Consider the following 23600-nt stretch of genomic DNA (forward strand, 5'->3'; position numbering starts at 1 on the left):
GAGGGGTAAAACTCTGGAGGTATATAGAGGCTCAGTTTGGGAACCTTCAAGGCCATGTTAAGTCTGGAATTAAGGCACAGGAAGGGGAGCCACTGTTCGTGGTTCAGCTGAGCAGTACCATAGCCAGCACTGCCTTAGGACGATTGAATCCAGAAGCCAAGTGAAGGGTGGACTGGAAGGATCAAGTACAACGACATTCCAGGCAGATGGCAGGTGCCTAGGTGAGGAGCAGCAACATCAGAGACAGCAGGGAAGGGGTTTCAGGAGCTAATCGCACCTTGGCCAGAGATCTGGGCTTAACAGTATTGACAGGGAGCCTTCAGCATAGAGGATTTACCTAGCCGGTGGCCATTCTCATCCATGGAATGGAGCCACCAGTGGGTGACTGACTCTGACTCTGCCCTGCTGACTGACATTCCTTAGAGCAGTGGTTCTCAACCTTCCTAATGCCGCAAACCTTTAGGGCCATGACCCACAGGCTGAGAACCGCGGCCTTAGAGGAACAGCAGCCTATGCCAAGTCTCCTCTTGATATCAAGGGACACCAGCAGACTACAGAGAAGGGGCAAGCTACTTTTCACTCTGCTACTAGAGAGCAAGAGTCACGAGAGATGGTCGAGGTTGAAGAAAAAGGGCCATGAGAAAGTTCTGTGTTAAAGCCAGGACAAAGGACACAAGATCAGCAGAGGAAAGGGAGTCAGGGTAGCTGAAGGTGGTCCTGGTTGATTCTGAGGCTTCAAAACTCGCTCTAGAATTTGCTCTAGAAAAGAAAAGCTGGGCGGCACCGGGTGGCTCAGCCGGTAAGGCGCTGGCCCCATATGCCAAGAGTGGCGGGTTCAAACCCAGCCTCGGCCAAACTGCAACAGGAAAATAGCCAGGCATTGTGGCGGGCGCCTGTAGTCCCAACTACTTGGGAGGCTGAGGCAAGAGAATCGCCTAAGCCCAGGAGTTGGAGGTTGCTGTGAGCTGTGTGAACTTCACAGCACTCTACCAAAGGTGATAAAGTGAGACTCTGTCTCTGCAAAAAAAAAAAGAAAGAAAGAAAGAAAAGAGAAGCTGCTGAAAACTCAGAGGAACAATAAGGTTTGAGAGGGGTCAATCTTTTTGTTTAGTATTTTTTAAAGTGCACAAATGGTAAGATTGATAAATTCACAAAGAGGAAACACTCTTGTGAACAGCAGGTCAAGAAGTGTATCGTTACCTTAACCCCAGAAACCTCCAGGCTCCTCTAAAACCAACACCTCAACGGGAGCCACCGTCACAACTCCTAACACCAGGATTAGTTTGACCAATTTGTGAACTTTATATCCATAAAATGATGTCGTCTATACTTTTTATTTTGTTCAACATTATGTTTGCACATTCATACATGTGGTACATAGCCATCGTTTGTTGTTCTTTGTTGCTAATTATAAATATACTATAACTTATTTATCCATCCTACCCCTGATGGATACTCAGACCAATTCTGGTCTGGGGCTATTATATATGGTGCTGCTGGCCCGAGCTCTGAGGACTCAGAAGTGGCTGGTTGGTCAGCCCCAAGACCTTGCTTCCACCGCCTGTCAAGTACAGTCTGTACAGTCACTAGCAGAGCTCCTGGTGAGATGATAAAAAGGCATCCCTTCCTCAAGTGAATTTTTTTGTAACTATATTATTGTTCAACATGAACAACTCTTGACCTGAGGAGCATTTCGGAACGCTGTGGGCAGTGGCCTTGGTCCACTCATAGACAAACAGCCAGGTCTGAATCAAATGGCTGAGAACTAGACTTCTGAGGCACAGGACAGAAAGGAAGGAAGGAAGGAATGGTGCGCATGCAGGTCAGATGGTGAGCACGTGTGCCCTCCAGAATATGTGTGTGACATGTGTGCTGTGTGGCTTTCCCAGGGACGTGACCCTACCTACTGCCTAGGTCTTCCGTGAGTGGCCCAGAGTCTCCAAGTAAGCTGAAGTATCCCACTACCTGTATGGCCCTTGAGCAGAGTGCAATCTGAACACCCACACAGGTAGCCCCATTACTAGGTCCTGGGGATGCAGAAAGATTGAAGACTTTAAGAAGCTCATAGTTCACATCACAAAATCTCAAAACTGCAGATGCTGGTGTGGATGTGGAGAGAAGGGAACACTTTTACACTGCTGGTGGGACTGCAAACTAGTACAACCTTTCTGGAAGGAAGTATGGAGAAACCTCAAAGCACTCAAGCTAGACCTCCCATTTGATCCTGCAATCCCATTACTGGGCATCTACCCAGAAGGAAAAAAATCCTTTTATCATAAGGACACTTGTACTAGACTGTTTATTGCAGCTCAATTTACAATCGCCAAAATGTGGAAACAGCCTAAATGCCCACCAACCCAGGAATGGATTAACAAGCTGTGGTATATGTACACCATGGAATACTATTCAGCCATTAAAAAAAATGGAGACTTTACATCCTTCGTATTAACCTGGATGGAAGTGGAAGACATTATTCTTAGTAAAGCATCACAAGAATGGAGAAGGATGAATCCTATGTACTCAATTTTGATATGAGGACAATTAATGACAATTAAGGTTATGGGGGGGGAAGCAGAAAGAGGGATGGAGGGAGGGGGGGTGGGGCCTTGGTGTGTGTCACACTTTATGGGGGCAAGACATGATTGCAAGAGGGATTTTACCTAACAATTGCAATCAGTGTAACCTGGCTTATTGTACCCTCAATGAATCCCCAACAATAAAAAAAAAAAAAAAAAAGAAGCTCATAGTTCAAGATGGAAGGTTGACAAGAAAATTAACTATTAAAATACAGTAGCACAAGTGGCTAAGGCGCCAGCCCCATACACCAGAGCTGGCAGGTTCGAATCCAGCCTGGGCCCGCCAAACGACAGCTACAACCAAAAAATGGCTGGGTGTTGTGGCGGGCGCCTGTAGTCCCAGCTACTTGGGAGGCTGAGACAAGAGAATTGCTTGAGCCCAGGAAACTGTGATGCCACAGCACTCGACCTAGGGCAACAGCTTGAGGCTCTGTTTCAAAAAAATAAATAAAATAAAATACAGTATAACACGTGAAAATGAAAGTTTGCCTAAAGAACAAACTGGTAGCTAGACGACAGAGACAAGTAAGAAGGGTCACTAGCACCAAGAGGCAGAACTCACAGGAACGGGTGATGGGCACCGCTGAGGACTGCCATGAGGATGGGGCCTCCACATTTCCAGCTGGAAAATGGAGTTGAAGGCCAAGGGTGGTGGCTCATGCCTGTAATCCCAGCACTCTGGGAGGCTGAGGCAGGTATGTTGCCTGAGCTCACAGGTTTGAGACCAGCCTAAGCCAAAGCAAGACCCCACCTCTAAAACTAGCCAGGCATTGTGTGAGGCACCTGTAGTCCCAGCTACTCAGAAAGCTGACGCAAGATAATCACTCAAGCCCAAGAGTTAGACGTTGCTGTGAGCTATTATGCCAGGGCACTCCACCAACAGTGACAAAGTGGGACTCTGTCTCAAAAAAAAAAAAGAAAATGGAGTTGAAAGTGGTGCCATTCTAAGCCAGGAAGTCTCACCAGTGCTGACAACAGGGACCACCAGGAGCGTAGCCCCAGCAGCACAGGAGGGGGGTGGCCAGTAAGGAAGCACAGGGCCGGGGAGGCTAATTGAGAGGATGCTGTTGGCTGCCAAGGAAGACATGGCTACAGGCTGGAGGCCTGGATCTCCCCAGCTCTGGCACTGAGCTCCATGCAGCCCAAGCCTGCTGCCCGGCCTCACTGTGCATCCTCATGTTCAGCAGGCCTACACCCCACTGTCTACCTGACAAGACTGCCAGGACCCATGTGCCACTACCTCTGAGATCCCTCAGGTTGTGACACAGCTACAGTGGTCAACTGTCATTATTGCTAATCAAGGACTTATAATCAGACAAAAAAGCTGTCATAAGGTCAGGAGGTAAGACCAGCACAAATGCATATTGGCTTAGTGGAAAAAGATACCAAACTGAAGACATAAACAATTATTTTGTTCTCACTCCAAATAACCATTCTTTAAATCAGTATTGAGAACAATGCTGAAGTATTAATAGTTAAGCAGTTTTCCTTTAAGGACAGAGCACAAAGCAGAAAAACCTTGTTTACAATCACTGCATGTAATTGCTGAACAGCACGCTTCCTCCTGAATAGTGTTCTGTTTGGTTCACCCCTCTGCTGCCTGGCATACAGACACACAAGCCCAGGCAGTATCTGCCGAGTAATACATGAAGTCACTTAGTGCTCCTGAGCCTGCCTCCTCAGCTCTACACTGAGGACAAAGCCTGCCTATGCCACCCTGGAGGTCCACAGAGGTGGTGCAGGACAAAGCAGAGCCCAGTGCCACCCAGGACAGGTTCCACCCACATCAGGTTCAGGATCTTTCTCTGAACTTTAACATGCAGGTCCAAGTGACATATGCCTGACGCAAAAAGTCCCAGGACTGTGGCATAATATTCAGCTATGAAAAGGAAGAGAACCCTGTCACGTGCTACACATAGATGGACCCTAACGATACAAAAAGACAAATATTGCATAAGTCCACTTATGAGTTCAGACCTAGAGGAGACAAATTCATAGGATTACCAGGAGCAAGTTAAAACAGGAAATTATTATTTAATGGGTAAAGCTTCTGTTTGGGATAATGAAAAGTTTTAACTATAGAGGGACAATGGTAATGTTTGCAGCAAAAACAATGCCACTGAACTTTACTGTATACTTATAAATGTTTAAAATGATAAATACTGCCATGTGCAGTGGCTCACACCCATAATCCCAGCACTCCTGGAGCCCAAGGCAGGGATGGTGTTGGGCTGGAGTTCAGGAATTCCAGACCAGCCTGAGCAAGAATGAAACCCTGTCTCTAATGAAAATAGAAAAATTAGCAGGTGTCATGGCAGGGGCCTGTAGTCCCAGCTACTCAGGTGGCTGACACAGGGAGGATGGCTTGAGCCTAGGAGTTTGAGATTGCTGTGAGCTAGATTGAGGCCATGGCACTCTAACCTGGGCAATAAAGTTAAAAGAAAAAAAAAAAAGATAAACACCATGTATATTTTACATCAATTTTTTAAAATGGGCAAAAAGTTCCCCAACTATTCATAGCTACCTAACTCACGTTTGAACCATAGTTCCCCTTTTTTCTTTTTTTAAGACAGAGTCTCGCTTTGCAAGCCTCTGCAGAGTGCCGTTGCATCACAGCTCACAGCAACCTCAAACTCTTGGGCTTAAGCAATTCTCTTGCCTCAGCCTCCCAAGTAGCTGGGATGACAGGCACCCACCACAATGCCTGGCTGTTTTTAGAGATGAGGTCTTGCTCTGGCTTAGGCTGGTTTCGAACCTGTGAGCTCAGGCAATCAACCCACTGTGCCCGGCTCCCATAGCTCCCTTTCTAAAAACAGTTACACAAATGGAAAGACTAGATCTAGAGACTAGGTAATGATAGTAGTGCACAACCCAGCCACCACACTGTGGTTCTGCTCTACACAGACACTGATAGCACTTTGGGAGGATGAGGCAGAAGGATCACTTGAGGCCTAGAGTTTGAGGCTACAGTTAGCTATGACTACCACTATACTTCAACCTGGGGAATAGAGCAAAACCCTGATTGGGGAGGAGGGGGGAGGACAGGGGAGAGGAGAGGAAGGGAGAGGAGTGGAGGGAAGAGGAAGAGAAAGAGAGAGAAAACATAAAAAAAAATCAACCAGGGCAGGAAAGACGGGACATTTCTGTACTGATGGCTGTATTTATGCATTAGATAATAAATACCTTTCTGGGATTGGTGCCTGTAGCACAGTGGGTACAGGTGTCAAGGCAGGTGTCACCAGCCACATACACCAAGGCTGGTGAGTTCGAACCCGGCTCAGGCCAGATAAACAACAATGACAACTGCAACAAAAAAATAGATGGGTGGGCGGCGCCTGTGGCTCAGTGAGTAGGACTCCAGCCCCATATACTGAGGGTGGAGGGTTCAAACCCGGCCCCTGCCAAACTGCAACAACAACAAAAAAATAGCTGGGCATTGTGGCAGGCACCTATAGTCCCAGCTACTCGGGAGGTTGAGGCCAGAGAATCACCTAAGCCCAAGGCTGGAGGTTGCTGTGAGCTGTGATGCCATAGTACTCAACCGAGGATGACAAAGTGAGACTGTCTCTAAAATTAAAAAAAAAAAAAAAAATATATATATATATATAGACGGGTGTTGTGGTGGGCGCCTGTAGTCCCAGCTACTTGGGAGGCTGAGGCAAGAGAATCGCTTAAGCCCAAGAGTTTGAGGTTGCTGTGAGCTGTGATGCCACAGCACTCTACTGAGGACAACATAGTGAGACGCTGTCTCAAAAAATAAATAAAAACCATAACAACACACAAAACACAACACCTCAGCCAGTGCAGTGTATGCTAGCTCACACCTATAATCCTAGTACTTTGGGAGATCCAGGAGGATGGACTGCTTGAGATTAGGAGTTTGAGCCCTGAGCAAGAGTGAGACCCTGTCTCTACTAAAAATAGAAAAACTAGCCAGGCATTGTGGCAGGCATCTTTAGTTCCAGCTACTCAGAGGCTGAGGCAGGAAGATGGCTTGATTAAGCGCAAGAGTTTAAGGTTGCTGTGAGCTATGATGCCATGGCACTCTACCTAGGCAATAGAGTGAAACTGTCTTAAAACAAAACACAACACCTAGGGCTGGGCACTGAGGCTTACACCTGTAATCCTAGCACTCTGGGAGGCCAAAGTGGGTGGACTGCTTGAGCTCAGGAGTTCAAGACCTGCCTAAGCAAGAGTGAGATCTCATCTCTAAAAAAATAGTTGGGTGGGGCGGCGCCTGTGGCTCAGTCGGTAAGGCGCCAGCCCCATATACCGAGGGTGGCGGGTTCAAACCCGGCCCCGGCCAAACTGCAACCAAAAAATAGCCGGGCGTTGTGGCGGGCGCCTGTAGTCCCAGCTACTCGGGAGGCTGAGACAAGAGAATCACTTAAGCCCAGGAGTTGGAGGTTGCTGTGAGCTGTTTGAGGCCACGGCACTCTACCGAGGGCCAGAAAGTGAGACTCTGTCTCTACAAAAAAAAAAAAATAGTTGGGTGCTGTGGCAAGCACCTGTAGTCCCAGCTACTTGGGAGGCTGAGGCAAGAGGCTACTTGAGCCAAAGAGTCTGAGGTTGCTGTAAGCTATGACGCCACCACATTCTACCAAGGGCAACAATGTGAGACTCTATCTCAAAAAACAAACAAAAAAACCCTCCTCATTCTCTAATTTGGAGCTAAGACACCTATTAAATCCCACACTTAATATACAAGTGACTTGTGTAAACACCAATGTAACAGCAATATTTTAAGCATCTTTTTAATTTAGTCCTACCCACAATTCCAGTACTCAATCCAATCCTATAAAATACTATCAGATATTTAAGAATTTACACCAGGCGTCCTCAAACTTTTTCAACAGGGGGCCAATTCACTGTCTCTTAGACTGTTGGGAGGGCTGGACTATAGTTTAAAAAAAAAAAAACTATGAACAAATTCCTATGCACACTGCACATACCTTATTTTAAAGTAAAAAACAAAACGGGAACAAATACAATTCACACCGCTTCATGTGGCCCGTGGGCCACAGTTTGAGGACGCCTGATTTATACTCTAGGCCAGGCATGGTGGCTCATGCCTATAATCCCAGCACTTGGGAGGCCCAGGGGAATGGATTGGCTAAGCTCACAGCTTGGAGACCAGCTTGAGTCAGAGTGAGATCCTGTCTCTAAAAATAGCCAGGCATTGTCATTGTGGTGGTTACCTGTAGTCCTCAGCTACTTGGGAGGCTGAGGCAAGAGGATCACTTGAGCCCAAGAATTTGAGGTTGTTGCGAGCTAAGACACCAGGGTACTTTAAAAACAGTGACCAAGTGAGACTCTGTCTCAAAAAATAAAAAGAATTTTTACTCTAATTTTTCCTAGCACTTCAAAAATCCATACTGGCTGCCAAAGATGCATCAAGCTCCAACAAACGAACGAACCAAACCAATGTCTCGTGGGACCACACTAAAGACACATGTTGGCATTTTTTTTTAAGTATTTTTTTTCCATTACAAAAGCAAATCGTGTTTTTTTGTTTGTTTGTTTTACAGAAACAGAGTCTCACTTTATTGCCCTCAGTAGAGTACCGTGGCATCACAGCCCACAGCAACCTCAAACTCCTGAGCTCAAGTGATTCTCTTGCCTCAGCCTCCCAAGTAGCTGGGACTACAGGCACCCACCACAACACTCGGCTATTTTTTGTTGCAGTTCAGCCAGAGTCGGGTTTAAATCCGTCACCCTCGGTATATGGGGCCTGAGCCTTACTCACTGAGCCACAGGCACCACCCCATGTTAGCATTTTTTTAAAATAGTATTTCTTGCTATTCTAGCTATCATTTAAATCACACTACTACTATAATTAAGTAGCAAAGCTGGCTTGGTACCCATAGCACAGTGGTTATTATGGTGTCCAGTCACATACACCAAGGCTGGCAGGTTCAAACGCAGCCCAGCCAAACAACAATGACAACTGCAACAAAAAATAGCCGGGCATTGTGGCAGGTGCCTATAGTCCCAGCTACTTGGGAGGCTGAGGCCCAGAAGAATCGCTTAAGGCCAAGAGTTAGAGGTTGCTGTGAGCTGTAACAACACAGCACTCTACCAAGGGCAACATAATGAGACTCTGTCTCAAAAAAAATTAAGCAGCAAAGCTGAAACTAAATCAGGCAGACAAACCAAGCCTTCACCCAGACGCTAAATATCAGAATCATAAACCACCATGTAGATATACCACTCCAGCACTGTCCAGGCCAGGAAGCCGCAGGCCAAGGGCTACCGCTCATACTGAGGATCTCTGAGGAAAGCAGCAATCCCATTCCTCTAGTGATCCAGGAAAACACATGTTAGAGGAATTCCCACTGTCCTATGAGCAGTGTCATCACAAAGCCTCAGGGAGTTTGGCATTGCCCTGTGTACCAAACACTGTACACATTTTATGAGGGTTCACCCAGGTAGGGCAGGGTCTCACTTCTAAATAAGTGTAACATCTAAGGAAAAACAACACCATCACCATCTCTATTAGCTTTGTACATGATATTTGTGTGACACATATTGTGCAAATATGATGGCACAAAAAAATGGAGCTATAAAAGTTTGTCCTCAAGATACTCTAACAGATCTCAATGGAGTGACCACAGACTGTGGATAAATTTACTTAGCTTTTTTTTCTTTTTTTTTCCAGACAGTCTCACTTTGTTGCCCTCAGTAGCGTGCTGTGGCATCATACCTCACAGCAACCTCAAACTCTTGAGCTCAAGCAATTCTCTTGCCTTAGTCTCTGAAGTAGCCAGACTACAGGCACCTGCTCAACTGTTTCTAAAGAAGGGTCTTGCTTTAGCTCAGGCTGGTCTCAAATCCATGAGCTCAGGCAACCCACCAGCCTTGGCCTCCCACAGTGCTAAGATTACAGGCGTGAGCCACAGGCGCCCAGCCTTATTTAGCTCTTTGCAGCATTCCTAACAGCAAACTAAACAAAAAAGTCTTTTTTTTTTTTTTTTTTTTAAGAGTTCTTACACTCAATTCCATACCCTAGTAGGGGTTCTTAATCTTTGAGAAGACCTGCCTCCTGCATTCCCTCCCCCAGGTTTTGGATATACCCCAGATAGTGAACTGGAACATCCATCCCATTTGAAAACCACTGCTGTGTGGCTCGGTGACTGTAGCTCAGTGGCCAAGGCGCTAGCCACATACACCAGAGCTGGTGGGTTCAAATCCAGCCCCAGCCCGCCAAACAACAGTGACAACTATAACCAAAAAATTGTGCCTGTAGTCCCAGCTACTTGGGAGGCTGATGCAAGAGAATCGCTTAAGCCCCAGAGTTTAAGCCCAAGAGAATTGCTTAAGCCTCAGGTTGCTGTGACCTGTTACACCAGGTCATTCTACCAAAGTGAGACTGTCTCAAAAAAAAAAAAAGGAAAGAAAGGGGGCGGTGCCTGTGGCTCAGTGGGCAGGGCACCGGCCCCATATACCCAGGGTGGTGGGTTAGAACCTGCCTTGGCCAAACTGCAACAAAAAAATAGCCGGGCGTTGTGGTAGGCACCTGTAGTCCCAGCTGCTCAGCAGGCTGAGGCAAGACAATCGCTTAAACCGAGGAGTTGAAGGTTGCTGTGAGCTTTGACGCTACAGCACTCTACCGAGGGCAATAAAGTGAGACTCTATCTAAGCAAGAAAGCAAGCAAGAAAGAAAACCACTGCTGTGGACTCAGGTAATAAATACTGTGACCGTCCAAAGAATCTCTGCCCATTTCCATGGAGGAGTGCAATTTTTCAGGAAGGTGTTGAGATTATTTGACAAAGTCTCTTAGAAATGTTTCACCAGGCTCAGCGCCTGTGGCTCAAGTGGCTAAGGCACCAGCCACAATACACCTAAGCTGGTGGGTTCGAATCCAGCCCGGGCTCGCCAAACAACAATGACAACTACAACCAAAAAAAAAAAAAAATAGCCAGGCGTTGTGGCGGGCACCTGTAGTCCCAGCTACTTGGGAGGTGGAGGCAGGAGAATCACTTGAGCCCAGGAGTTGGAGGTTGCTGTGAGCTATGATGTCACTCTACCAGGGTGAAAGCTTGAGGCTCTGTCTCAAAAAAAAAAAAAAAAAGTTTCACCAAAATTGGAAGGGATGAAGGGCTACGATTTGATGGTGAAGTGTGATGCTATTCTTGGAGTCCGGAACTTCCTGTGAAAAGGCTCAAACATAGAAGAGAAAGATGGACAATGTTGGGGAAAGCAGGTGCTGTCTGGATACTTTTAATGGAAAGAGAGAAGTGAGAATTAAAAGTAGTGTGAAGTTAATCAGTAATGACATATGCTGGCATTTACCATTCCTGCTCAAGATAACTGCCTAGGAACAGAGAGGCTCAATATCCAAACAGAGGCTCACTCCACTCAAGATCCAGTTTACATTCTTAACAAAATCCTGACCTTCCCAACTGATTAAGGGTCTACAGCAGTGTTTTTCAACCTTTTTTATGTCATGGCACACCTGAACCTATAATTAAACTTCTCTGGCACACTTAAATTATGTTGATCAAAAAAAGGAGCAAGGCCAGGTGCAGTGGCTCATGCCTGTAATCTAAGCACTCTGGGAGGCTGAGGCAGATGGAATGCTTCAGCTCATGAGTTTGAGACCAGCCTGAGCAAAAGCAAGACTCTTTCTAAAGAATAGAAAAACTGAGGCCAAAGGATCGCTCGAGCCTCAGTTGGAGGTTGCTCTGAGCTATAGTGCGACAGCTTGAGATTCTGTCTCAAAAAAAAAGGAAAGAAAAAAATTTAATTAATGATCTTTAAAATTTTTCCCAGCATACCAGTTGAAAATCACTGGTCTACATGACCAGTATTATGCCACCATCATAATAATTAGGGTTAACAGCAAATATAAACCACTGCTACAGAATATGGAATGTTTCGTTTTTCTCCGAGAAAAAAATCCTAGATATACTAAATATTGCCACACAAAAAATATTTGTAAATTAACTTAAAAAACCATTTGTACCGTTCAGTGAATGCTGGGATAGGGGGCGAGAGGAAGGGCTTTTTCCAGCTGGACCAACAGGTGGCTGCAAACATTGAACAGCACTGGTTGTGGAATTTGTGGCTTTGGCGAGATTGGAATCATAAGCAGGTCCAGAAAGTGATGCCCAATTCCAGTTCACTGGTATTAAAGAATATTTCAACTCTTATACTCTCACAGTTAGAATGAATTGTGTACTGGCCACATATGGAAGCACCGCTTTGATAATCTTATACTTCAAGTTAAGATCTAAAAAAACTCCAGCTGTGAAAGCAACATAAATGGATTCTAAACTGTACTTCATCTGTTAAGTTCCCATGCCTGGAGAAGCTAATGTCACCTTATCATGTGATACTCAATTTGTACAATAAATTATGAACCTGGAAAAAAAAATTAAAATCCATTTATCCCAATTAAGTTGACATGATCAAGGGTGTCCAAACTTCTTTTCCTCTGCCCTAAATTGTAATAATAAGAGTTGCCTTGGGCCACACCTTAAATATATACCATTAAGCTGATGACCAAAACAAAAGGTCACTGTATACTTTTTATGATATCCTGATACCACACATAAGCAAAACAGTCTTCAAAAAAATCGGTAGGTCAGACATCTCTGGTCTAGATAGTAACCGACAAAGCCTACACAAGGTGAACGGCAAATATTAAAAAAATGCCAATTTCCGGCTCGATGCCTGTGGCTCAAGTGTCTAAGGCACCAGCCACATATACCTGAGCTGGCAGGTTCAAATCCAGCCCAGGACCACCAAACAACAATGACAGCTGCAACCAAAAAAATAGCTGGGCATTGTGGAGGGCGCCTGTGGTCCCAGCTACTTGGGAGGCTGAGGCAAGAGAATCCCTTAAGCCCAGGAGTTGGAGGTTGCTGTGAGCTGTGATGCCACATCACTCTACCCAGGCTGACAGCTTGAGGCTTTGTCTCAAAAAAAAAAAATTAAAAAAAAAAAAAAAAAATGCCAATTTCCGGCTTGGCGCCCGCCCCTAGCTCTACAAGCAGAGAGCTAGCCACATACACTGAAGCTGGTGGGTTCAAGCACAGCATGGGGCCTGCTAAACAATAAGCATAACTGCAACCAAAAAAATAGCCGGGGGTTGTGGCTGGCACCTAAGTCCCAGCTACTTGGGAGGCTGAGGCAACAGAATCGCTTAAGCCCAAGAGTTTAAGGTTGCTGTGAGCTGTGACACCAAAGCACTCTACCCAGGATGATGTAGTGAGACTCTGTCCCCCCCCCCAAAAAAAATGCCAATTTCCCTAATTTTATCATAACCAATATCTTTGTTTCCAACATTACCATGTTTATTAATACTTTCAAAATAAAACTATAAATCTAGTAACATTATTAGCCTTAAAAGTACTTAATGAACACCTAACAATTAGTGAAACTAACAGCCCAAGTAGGACTACCTTCAAATTTGGGGGGAGGGGGTTCACAGGGCACTCTAGTTAAAGCCCATCACCCAGGGCGGCACCTGTGGCTCAACAGAGTAGGGCAAGGGCCCCATATGCCTGAGGTGGTGGGTTCAAACCCAGCCCTGGCCAAAAACTGCAAAAAAAAAAAAAAAAAGCCCAACACCCAGAGCAGCATGGACCTAGCATACAGCGGAGGGCCTTCTGCCCAGAGGCATTACTCAGCAATAGGCTTGTAAAAGAACATTCAGAGAATTTTTAGAACTGAAAGTCAGTCACTTCAATCAAGCCCTATCCTTTCATTCTATTGATCAGGATTCGCTTCTGTTTAGAACATATTTACAATAAAGACGAGGAAATGCATTGAAATTTATCTTCCATATGTCCTCTAGCTTACTGTTTCTAAAAAGTAAGAAATACTTTTTAAAGTTTCAATTATAACAATGAAATAAAATATAAAAACAGCTTTTCAAAAATTGTGTTGGTCTCATTTCTTTTTTCCAATACAAAACAGAACACCCCCACTCAAGCTTCTCAAAATCTAAGTGTTTAAGGTCAATTTATCAGTTTCAACCTCCACCCCACCCTACCCTACTCTACTCTCCAGTCCGATTTAGAAGCCTGGGTCTGATTTACAACAGCATTTACATCTTATTGTAAAAGCAACCCCGTCCACCAACCCAGCGATTTACTAAGGAAAAAAGTGTACATAGTCCCAATTTAGACTTAAATCAAACCATTTCTTTTTTTTTGTAGAGACAGAGTCTCACTTTACTGCACTCGAGTGCCGTGGCGGCTCACAGCAACCTCCAGCTCTTGGGCTTATGTGATTCTCTTGCCTCAGCCTCCAGAGCAGCTGGGACTACAGGCGCCCGCCACAACGCCCAGCTATTTTTTTGTTGCAGTTCGGCCGGGGCTGGGTTATGAACCCACCACCCTCGGTATATGGGGCCGGTGCTCTACTCATTGAGCCACAGGTGCCGCCCTAAATCAAACCATTTCAAACTAGAATGGAAAGACAGGAAGAAAGAATCCCTGGTAGTTCTATAATTCCAGGATTCTAGTAATTTGCCTTAAAAATTTTGCAAGACAGCTTCTCTGCTCAGATACCCTTTTTTTTTCAGATACCCTTTTAAAGTGCCTGACATTTTGAAATTTATTGAATGTTCTGCAATTTAATTTCAAAGGAATGCCAGCATATTCATTCAACAATGCTTTCTCTGCCAGAATGAGAAAATTTTTTGAGAAGCTAAATAACATGTTTTGTTAATTACAGTTAATTTAAATGAGGCATTTTGAATAGCCTCTGCATTTTTTTTTTTTTTAATTTGAGACAGAGTCTCAAGCTGTCAAAGTTCGTGGAGTCACAGCTCACAGCAACCTCAAATTCTTGGGCTTAAACGATTCTCTTGCTTTAGCCTCCCCAGTAGCTGGAACTACAGGCGCCCACCACAACGCACAGCTATTTTTATTGCAGTTGCCACTGTTTTAGCTGGCCAGGGCCCTACCCACTGAGCCACAGAAACGGCCCTACATTTTTTTTTTTTTTTTTTGACAGCGTCTCACTAGGTCACTCTACGTGGAGTGCTGTGGTATCACAGCTCACAGCAACCTCAAACTCTTGGGTTTAAGTGATTCTCTTGCCTCAGCCTCCCAAGAAGCTGGGACTACAGGCCCCAGCCACAACACCCAGCTATTTTTCTGTTGTAGTTGTCATTGTTGTTTGGGAGGCCGGGCCAGGTTCGAACCTGCCAGTATGTGGCCTGAGCTGAGCTATAGGCGCTGAGCCAGCCTCTGCATTCTTATTAAAAAATTGATTAAAAAAAAAAAAAAAAAACAGAAAAAAGAAAAACTTAAAACATACAAAGCAGTTTACTAAAAATATGAAATGAGAGGTATTTGGCACAAATTTCCTAGTAATTAGTTACTTTCCCTACAAGTTACAAGTTACTTTCCCTAAGGCCTAGGGATGACCCCCTCATCTACCTCATCTACTAAGCTAAAATTTTAAGAACACGCATGTAAGAACACACACATTTTGTGACTTTCCATTTAAATTTCAGTATCTTTAAGTTTTTTGTTAAAATGTGAGCAAAATTTCCCTTTAAAATGTACATATTATTTACTAAATACTTCATTAAAAGACCTGCTTGGCTATTAATGTCAATATTTTACCTTCCAAATGTATAGTCTATGGCTTAATAGTTAAGGTTAAATATTTTTTTAAAGCCTAGACTATTATTAAATTAAGAACATTTTTACTTATATACTAGAGAAATGTGAAAATGCAGACATACTTGTTCAAAATTTCTATCAACAAAATCTACAAATTAAGTTCTTCCACGGTGATGCCTGCAAGTGTCTTTCTCATCCAGAGGCCTCGGGACACGCTGCCAGCTGGCCAGATGGGGAGTATTTTGCCTTCTTCAGGGTAGGCCCCCAGCCCCCATCCCCATGGCACTGGAGACTTGAAATCCACACACCAAAGTTTCGCTACACCCCTGAGCGAGGAAGTGAAGTTCCGGGGTTGTTGGGAGAAAAACTAATAGCACGACGTGAATTATGTCAGAATCCTCATCTCCAGAGTCCGCAGAGGACTGTCTACGTGTGAGGCTGCACCAGGGGAGAAGGACAAGCCCTACAAAAGTCAGCTGCGCCGGGGCGCAGCTCAAGCGGGTTGTGCAACTGCTGCCGCTCTCACCGCCACGAATGCGCCCCAGCAGCTCGGGCCGCGTCCCGCCAACTCCGCAGGAGAAACTCGCAGAAGTGGGCGAAAGCGCCGCCGGGAGCGCTTCCCAAGACCTGGACGGGGAGGAGGCGCGCCCGAGGATAGGCGGCAGGGCCTCCGGGGAGCCAGCGGCCGCAGAGCCAGGGAGGGGAAACCGCGCGGCCAGGGAGCGGCGGCGCGGCCTCCCGGAGCTGATTGGCCCGGCGAGTGGGGGACGGCTATCGGGCTGGTTGGCTTGTGGGACGACGGGACGACCTGTAGGGGCGGACGGGGCGGTCTCTGTAGGACTGATTGGCCCGTGGGGCGATGGCGCGGCCCGTCCGGGAGAGTGGCTCTGGCTCCGTGGAACAGCGGCACGGCCGGACGCTGGGTCCCGGGACTGTCAGGGGAGCCTGGCTGAGCATTTGGTTAAAAGTCGAGCCTCCGCGGTAAAGTGGAAGCGGAGATGCGCTCCGCGCGGACGGTCTCTCGGGCGCCCAGCCGCGTCTTGGACGCCGCCCCGGCCCGGGGCCGCCCGGGTTCCCCGCCGCCGCCGCCGCACAACAAAGCGATGCAGCCCCGCCGACCCCCTCCCGACGTCCCCCGCCGGCCCTCCCCCGGCCGGCTCCGCGCTTCCCGCGACAACGCGCCAGGCGGTGGCGGCTCCCTGGCCCGGCCGGGCGGAGGCCATGGGGGTAGGGCGCAGGGCTGCCGTCCGGACACTTCCTCGGCCGCCCCGCTCCCCGCCCCTCGCCGGCCCGTCCTACCAGGCGCCCTTCCCGGTGACTCGGCCCGCAGCGACTCCAGGGTGGGTGCCCGGGCCCTGGGGATCGGCTGGCCCGCACAAACTTTCGCTCGCTTGCCCGCCGCCGCCCCCAGCCCCGGCCCCCCTCACCTCCTGGGGCGCCGTCTACACCCTCAGGGGCATTCTGGCTCGCGGTTCCGGGGCCTCGCGCACCGGGAGACCAGACGCTGGTGGCTGGAGCTGCTGCTGACGCCGCAGGGACGGGGGAGCCCCGGGCGGTGGCGTGGAAGGCGACTGCTCCATCTTCCCGGGGCGCTCAAGCCGCGGTTCCAACGCGCAAACCCAAGTGGGACATTCGCTACATTGTTGGCATTCCACGGGCGTCACGTGACCCCGCCTCCCGCGTCACTCTCGGCCGCATACCAGCCCGGGCGGGGCGCCCGCGGCCCCTGTAGCTCGGCTGCTGCCCCGCCCCGCCCGGCCCGGCCCGGCCCGGCTTGGCCCCGCTTCCTGCCTTCAGGCCGCGGCCGCCACCTGCCCTCGGCCTCTGCTTTGGCCTGCGGGAGCCCCGAGGCCTTGCGGACCTATTTACATGTTTTTTACCGGCCCTCAACTCTAGTATTTGCCCCCTGGTCTGTACTTATATTAAAAGTTGTTAACTGTCACTCAAGCCCTATTTCTCAGGCATCTCATACCTGTCTTGGTGAGCAAAGTTAACAGCCCTGAAGGAAGCACCCAGTTGCCCAGTAGCTGCCAGCTGCTAAACGTAAGGGCAGGAAAGAACAAATGACTGGCTACTTGGGAGGGTGAGGCAAGAGAATCGCTTAAGCCCAAGGGTTTAAGGTTGCTGTGAGGTGTGACGCCACGGCACTCTACCGAAGGCAACATAGTGAGATTGTCTCAAAAAAAAAAAACAAAAAAACAGGGGGCGGTGCCTATAGCTCAAAGGGGTAGGGCGCCAGTCCCATATACCGGAGGTGGCGGGTTCAAACCCAGCCCTGGCAAAAAATAAAAAATAAAAAGAACAAATGGCTGCTGAGACTGTGACTCAAGTAATGAAGAATGGCACCTCATGTATCATTAATCAGATATATTTTAATCAACCGTCCTTGTTTATTGTTTATGATAAACAGTAGTGTGTACCAACCAGTGTATCACACTTTTTGCCCTTCACTGGCTCTGCCATCTTACCATTTGAGGGCTATCGATTTGGTACAAGGACGTGAGCAGGGATTATGCAAAGATTTGGAGTAGAAATAATAGACTGAAAGCCAAATCCTTAATCTACTTTTGGCTCCCCTTGTCACTTTGTACTTCCTACCACCCAGTCCGTGGCAAGTGGTGGTGAGGGTTTATAGAGTTTTAAAAGTCAACTAAATTGCCTCTAATTAATAAACTCTTATAAAATGTTTACATTTTAATCTTGAGAGCAATAATAACGAAGGTCATTATCTTTGCTGTGTGTTAGCGTCACCAGTCCCTGATCCACCTTGACTCTTTCCTTTCTCTTAGTCTCTTAAGCCTTAGCTCTTCCAGGGAATCCACTTAGACCCCCTCCTATTTTCTCTTCTCTGAGCTCTGATGATTCATTCATCAAAGATTTTAGATTTCAATTTTATTGTTCAGTATTATCCTATATTTCACCCAGATGTTTTGCACAGTATTCTCCAGCCAATATTCTGTAATTGAGCTCCACTTGCTTTCACCTGTGTACCTTTTTACTCTTAAACCAACCATGCTTTCTACACCACACCCAAAGCCCCATGGCTGCCAATAAATATCTTGCCCTTACTCTGTCTTCAAAAATGTAAATGTAACTCTAAAAAAAAAAAGCTTTTGTGGAATGAAAACTATTTTAAAAGGGATTTAATGGACTTTAAAATTCATGTGTAAAATACCTAATACAAATTCTGCAGTTGGAATAACTATTATAGCATTGTTTGCAATAGTGAAAAATTAAGGAAAACTCAAATGCCCAACAGTTGAGGAGCAGGAAAATAAAAGGTGGATATTTAAATGATGAAATACAGGGTGTCCATTTTAAATTGTACACGAACTTTATGGACACCCTGCATATACAGTAGCTAAGGTCTTTACTTGTGAAAGGATAAATGATGGTAGATAGAATTCAAAACCAGTGTGGAGTGAAAAAAAGCAAGTTGTGGAACTGTATGTGCACTGTGATACCATATTTATGAACCAAATCCTACAGAACCTATACTAATCTCAGACTTTATATAAGTATAGACAAAGACTTCAAGAGCACGCACCCAACTCATGTCAGCCATTGAAAAGAAAGGAGGGAAAATGAGAAAAAAATGAGGACTTCAACTTTATCGGCAATGGTTTCTTTTATTTAAAAAACTGCCAGTCAATAAATAAATAAATAAACTGCGTGGCTGGCTCGGCTCCTATGGCTCAAGTAGCTAAGGTGCCAGCCACATACACCTGAGCTGGCAGGTTCGAATCCAGCCCAGGCCCGCCAAACAACAATAATAGCTGCAAACAAAAAATAGCCGGGCCAGAGGCAGGAGTATAGCTTGAGCCCAGGAGTTGGAGGTTGCTGTGAGCTATGATGCCACATCACTCTACCCAGGGCGACAGCTTGAGGCTCTGTCTCAAATAAATAAATAAATAAAAATAAACTGGGTGGCGCCTGTGGCTTAAAGGAGTAGGGCGCCCGCCCCATATTACCAGAAGTGGCGGGTTCAAACCCAGCTCCAGCCAAAAATTGCAAATAAATAAATAACTGCTAATCCCAGCACTTTAGGCCCACACAGGAGGATCACTTGAGGCCAGGAGAGCAAGACCAGTGTGAGCAACAGAGTGAGACTCCTTCTATCCCTCTCTACAAAACATAAAAAATTAGCCAGGCATGGTGGCACACACCTGTAGTCCCAGCTGCTAGAAAGGTTGAGGCAGGCCAACAGCTTGAGACTCTGTCTCAAAAAAAAAAAAAAAAAAACTGAAACAAAACTCAAAAATCATAAAAGTTGTTGGTTCTGCCTGGTTGGGTTTAATAGTGTCTGCTTATTATTCCGTGTGTACTTTTTTTTAGTTTTGTCAAATATATATTTCTTTTTTTTTTGAGACAGAGCCTCAAGCTGGTGCCCTGGGTAGAGTGCTATGGCATCACAACTCACAGTAACCTCCAACTGCTGGGCTCAAGCAATTCTCCTGCCTCAGCCTCCCAAGTAGCTGGGACTACAGGTTGCCCGCCACAACTCCAGGCTAGTTTTTTTTTGTTGTAGTTGTCATTGTTTTTTGGCAGGCCCAGGCTCGGTTCAAGCCCACCAGACTTGGTGTATGTAGCTGGTACCCTAACTGCTGAGCTACAGGCGTTGAGCCTTGCGTGTATATTTTTTTTTTTTTTGTAGAGACAGAGTCTCACTTTATGGCCCTTGGTAGAGTGCTGTGGCCTCACACAGCTCACAGCAACCTCCAACTTCCTGGGCTTAAGCGATTCTCTTGCCTCAGCCTCCAGAGTAGCTGGGACTACAGGCGCCCGCCACAATGCCCGGCTATTTTTTGGTTGCAGTTTGGTCGGGGCCGGGTTTGAACCCGCCACCCTCAGTATATGGGGCCGGCGCCTTACCGACTGAGCCACAGGCGCTGCCCCTTTTTTCTTTTTTTTTTGTAGAGACAGGGTCTCACTTTATGGCCCTTGGTAGAGTGCCATGGCATCACACAGCTCACAGCAACCTCCAACTCCTGGGCTTAAGCAATTCTCTTGCCTCAGCCTCCCGAGTAGCTGGGACTACAGGCGCCTGCCACAATGCCGAGCTGTTTTTTGGCTGCAGTTCAGCCAGGGCCGGGTTTGAACCCGCTGCCCTCTTGCGTGTGTATTTTTAAGGACAGGCTATGAGCCATGTGCTAGACCAGATATGGGATAAAATGATAAGCAAAACAATATTTATTCCTTGGTGGAGCTTACAGTCTGGTGGATATGTTCAAGAAAAACAAGAAATGGCTCAACACCTATAGCTGAGCAGTTAGGGTGCCAGCCACATGCACCAGGGCTGGTGGGCTCAGAACCAGCCTGAGTTTGCTAAACTAACAAACAAACAACAACAAAAAAAATAGCCCAGCGTTGTGGTGGGCACCTGTAGTCCTACCTCCAAGGGAGGCTGAGGCAAGAGAATCGCTTGAGCACAGAAGCTTGAGGTTGATATGAGCTGTGACACCACGGCACTCTATCGAGGGCAACATAATGAGACTCTGTCTCAAAAAAAAAAAAAGAAAAGAAAAACAAGAAATAATAAAATACAGCAATTTTGAAACAGTGTAAATTTATAGACTACAGGTGCCTTCCTGGCATTTTTTTTTTTTTTTTAGAGATGAGGTCTTGCTCTGGCTCAGGGTGGTTTGGAACTCATGAGCTCAGGCAACCTGCCTGCCTCAGCCTCCCAGAGTGCTACCATAACAGGAGTAAGCCACTGTGCCCGGCCCATTTTTTAAAACTTTTAAAGTCCAGAAAATTGTGCAGCTAAATTTAAAGTGGTAGTCTATAGATGTAAGATAGTGATTCTGAATGATTTTTGCCTGATAATTCCTGATACTTCTACAGTAGGATAGTTAACAAAAAAAAATTTTTTTAATCAGCTAAACAACTACATATACATAAGTATCTAGCTGAGAAAGGAAGAAAAAGAGACAACACAAGGCCAGCCAAGCACAAAGACCATAGTGGTGGCAAATTGCAGCATATAGATTAATTGATGATCATGATATGTGTATATGTGCATGTGCATGTGTATGTCCTTTATACCAGGTGTTGCTCTAAATTTGTGTATTATTTAATCTTCAAAACAACCCTGTTTTTGAGCCAATTTTATTGAATAGGATCCTGAAATACAGACAGCCCAAGTGACTTGCCCAAGATAAAAAAGCTAAGATTCCTGTAATCCCAGCTGCTTGGGAGGCTGAGGCAGGAGAATCGCGGAAGCCCAAGAGCTAGAGGTTGCTGTGAGTCCTGTGTACATCATGGCACTCTACTGAAGGCGGTAAGGTGAGACTCTGTCTCTACAAAAAAAAAAAAAAAAAAAAAAAAGCTAATATTCAAACCTTTCTAGATCTAACTCTGGAACTTGGAAACACTGAAATATGAGGCCCTCTCCAGGTAGTTTCAAAAAGTCGTGACTATAACACATTTCTAAATATATTTTACCTGGCTAGGTGCCCGTTTTCAGTGGTTAGGGTGCCAGTCACAGGTATTGGGGCTGGTGGGTTCAAACCTGGCCCGGGCCTGCTAACCAAACAAACAAAAAAATAGCCAGGCATTGTGGTGGGTGCCAGTAGTCCTAGCTACTTGGGAGGCTGAGGCAAGAGAATCCCTTAAGCTCAAGAGTTTGAAGTTGTTGTGAGCTATGACACCATAGCACTCTACAGAGGGCCACAAAGTGAGACTCTGTCTCAATAAAAAATATATAGAGATATTTTACCATAAGGACATTTGCACTAGAATGTTTATCATGGCTCAATTCACAATCACCAAGATGTGGAAACAACCCAAGTGCCCATCTACCCATGAATGGATAAATACACTGTAGTATATTATACCATGGAATACTATTCAGCTATAAAAAAGATGGAGATTTTACATCTTTTGTACTTAGCTATATTGATTTGCAGAATATCCTCATAAGTATCACAAGAATGGAAAAGCAAGCATCCAATGTACTCAATAGTAATACGAAATAAGACATGAACAACTATACTCCCACATGAGAGAAAAACACAAATACATCCAAATGAGAAGGAAGGGAAGGGGTTGTTTGGAGAGGTGCCACCTACAAGGCACAATGTAAGGGTATAGGGCACACCTCCTGGGTGAAGGGCTCAACCACAACTTGAATTCTACCTAACAAATGCAAACAATGTAACTTAATTGTTTGTACCCGTATATCAATTTGAAATCAAAAAAAATAATAATAAGGAAACTGAAACCAAATTAACTCCCTTGGTCTCTGAGGGAAGAGGAATGAACTTCATGAAGTGAGGAATGAACTTCATGAAGTAATGTCTTCTTCAAAGACCTGTGTCTCCAGCCTCATTCAAGGCAGAGAGAGATCCACAGGCCTGGCAGACATAGTTATCCACTTGCTAGTGAACCCCGGCCGCTGTGTGGCCAAGATGGTTGAGGTTCTCCCTGAGACCCCATGGAGTATCCCAAAGACTACCCCCTCCCACACCTTGGCTCTGAGTGCAAGAAACCTAATTATTGGTTTAGCCTCCTCGTGCCTTAGTGACTGGAACATAGGCTCCAGTCTTTAGATACATTTTTTGGCTTTTGGGAAGAAAAAGCCTCCTTGTTTATAATCAGTGTGCAAGAGACTTAGCAAATCTACCTAACTACCGAACAATGTTCTCTATGGACAGTAGCTAACAAGTAGAGTAGGGTCAGATCATGAAAGGCCTAGAAAATCAGGAAGAAGTCATGCTACACTGATGTGTCTCAATTGTTTTGGAGCTGTCTTACATTCACATGCAGTGTTTTGTCTCTTTAACTAGATCATAAATTCCTCAAAAACAAGGACCATAGTCTCCCCTCAAAGAACCTCTTAACTGTAAATTGAATATATTCACTGCACATTTAAAAGCTGTTTTGATATGTCAAATATCAAGGCTTAGAATACCACTTGCTTCTCTATGTTAGCTAAGACTGGTTCTGAAAATTTGTAGAATTTCCAGAGAAAAATTAACAATATCATCTCTTGCAGCTGGGGATACTGTTTCAATGATGAAATTGAACACCCTTTTTTTTTGAGACAGAGCCTCAAGCTGTCGCCCTGGGTAGAGTGCTGTGGCATCACAGCTCACAGCAACCTCTAACTCCTGGGCTTAAGTGATTGTCTTGCTTCAGCCTCCCAAGTAGCTGGGACTACAGGCGCCTGCCACAACGCCAGGCTATCTTTTGGTTGTAGTTGTCATTGTTGTTTGGCAGGCCCGGGCTGGATTCGAACCTGCCAGCTCTGGTGTGTGCGGCTGGCTCCTTAGCCTCTCGAACTACAGGCACTGAGCCAAAATTGAACTTTTTAAAAAACTTTTATAATAGGGCAGCACCTGTGGCTCAGTAGGTAGGGTGCCAGCCCCATATACCGAGGGTAGTGTGTTCATACCCGGCCCCGGCCAAACTGCAACAACAACAACGACAAAATAGCCA

General features: G+C 46.0%; 2 protein-coding genes across 2 annotated transcripts in view; one reads left to right on the plus strand and one right to left on the minus strand.

The window, feature by feature from the left end:
* Positions 1-16875, minus strand: part of LATS2 (large tumor suppressor kinase 2) — a 111769-nt gene extending 94894 nt beyond the window's left edge. Inside the window, exon 1 of the mRNA XM_053563616.1 lies at positions 16589-16875. The gene's annotated coding sequence lies outside the window, so the exon portion shown is untranslated. The remainder of the gene's footprint in view (positions 1-16588) is intronic.
* On the plus strand, positions 11377-11953 carry LOC128566471 (ATP synthase membrane subunit K, mitochondrial-like). The gene is made up of 2 exons (XM_053563326.1): positions 11377-11383; positions 11672-11953. Exons 1-2 carry the CDS (start codon positions 11377-11379, stop codon positions 11839-11841), a joined length of 177 nt encoding a protein of 58 aa, XP_053419301.1. The 3' UTR covers positions 11842-11953.
* Positions 16876-23600: the final 6725 nt, after the last annotated feature.

This window comes from Nycticebus coucang, chromosome 15, assembly GCF_027406575.1.
Source record: "Nycticebus coucang isolate mNycCou1 chromosome 15, mNycCou1.pri, whole genome shotgun sequence".
NCBI classification, from domain to species: domain Eukaryota; kingdom Metazoa; phylum Chordata; class Mammalia; order Primates; family Lorisidae; genus Nycticebus; species Nycticebus coucang.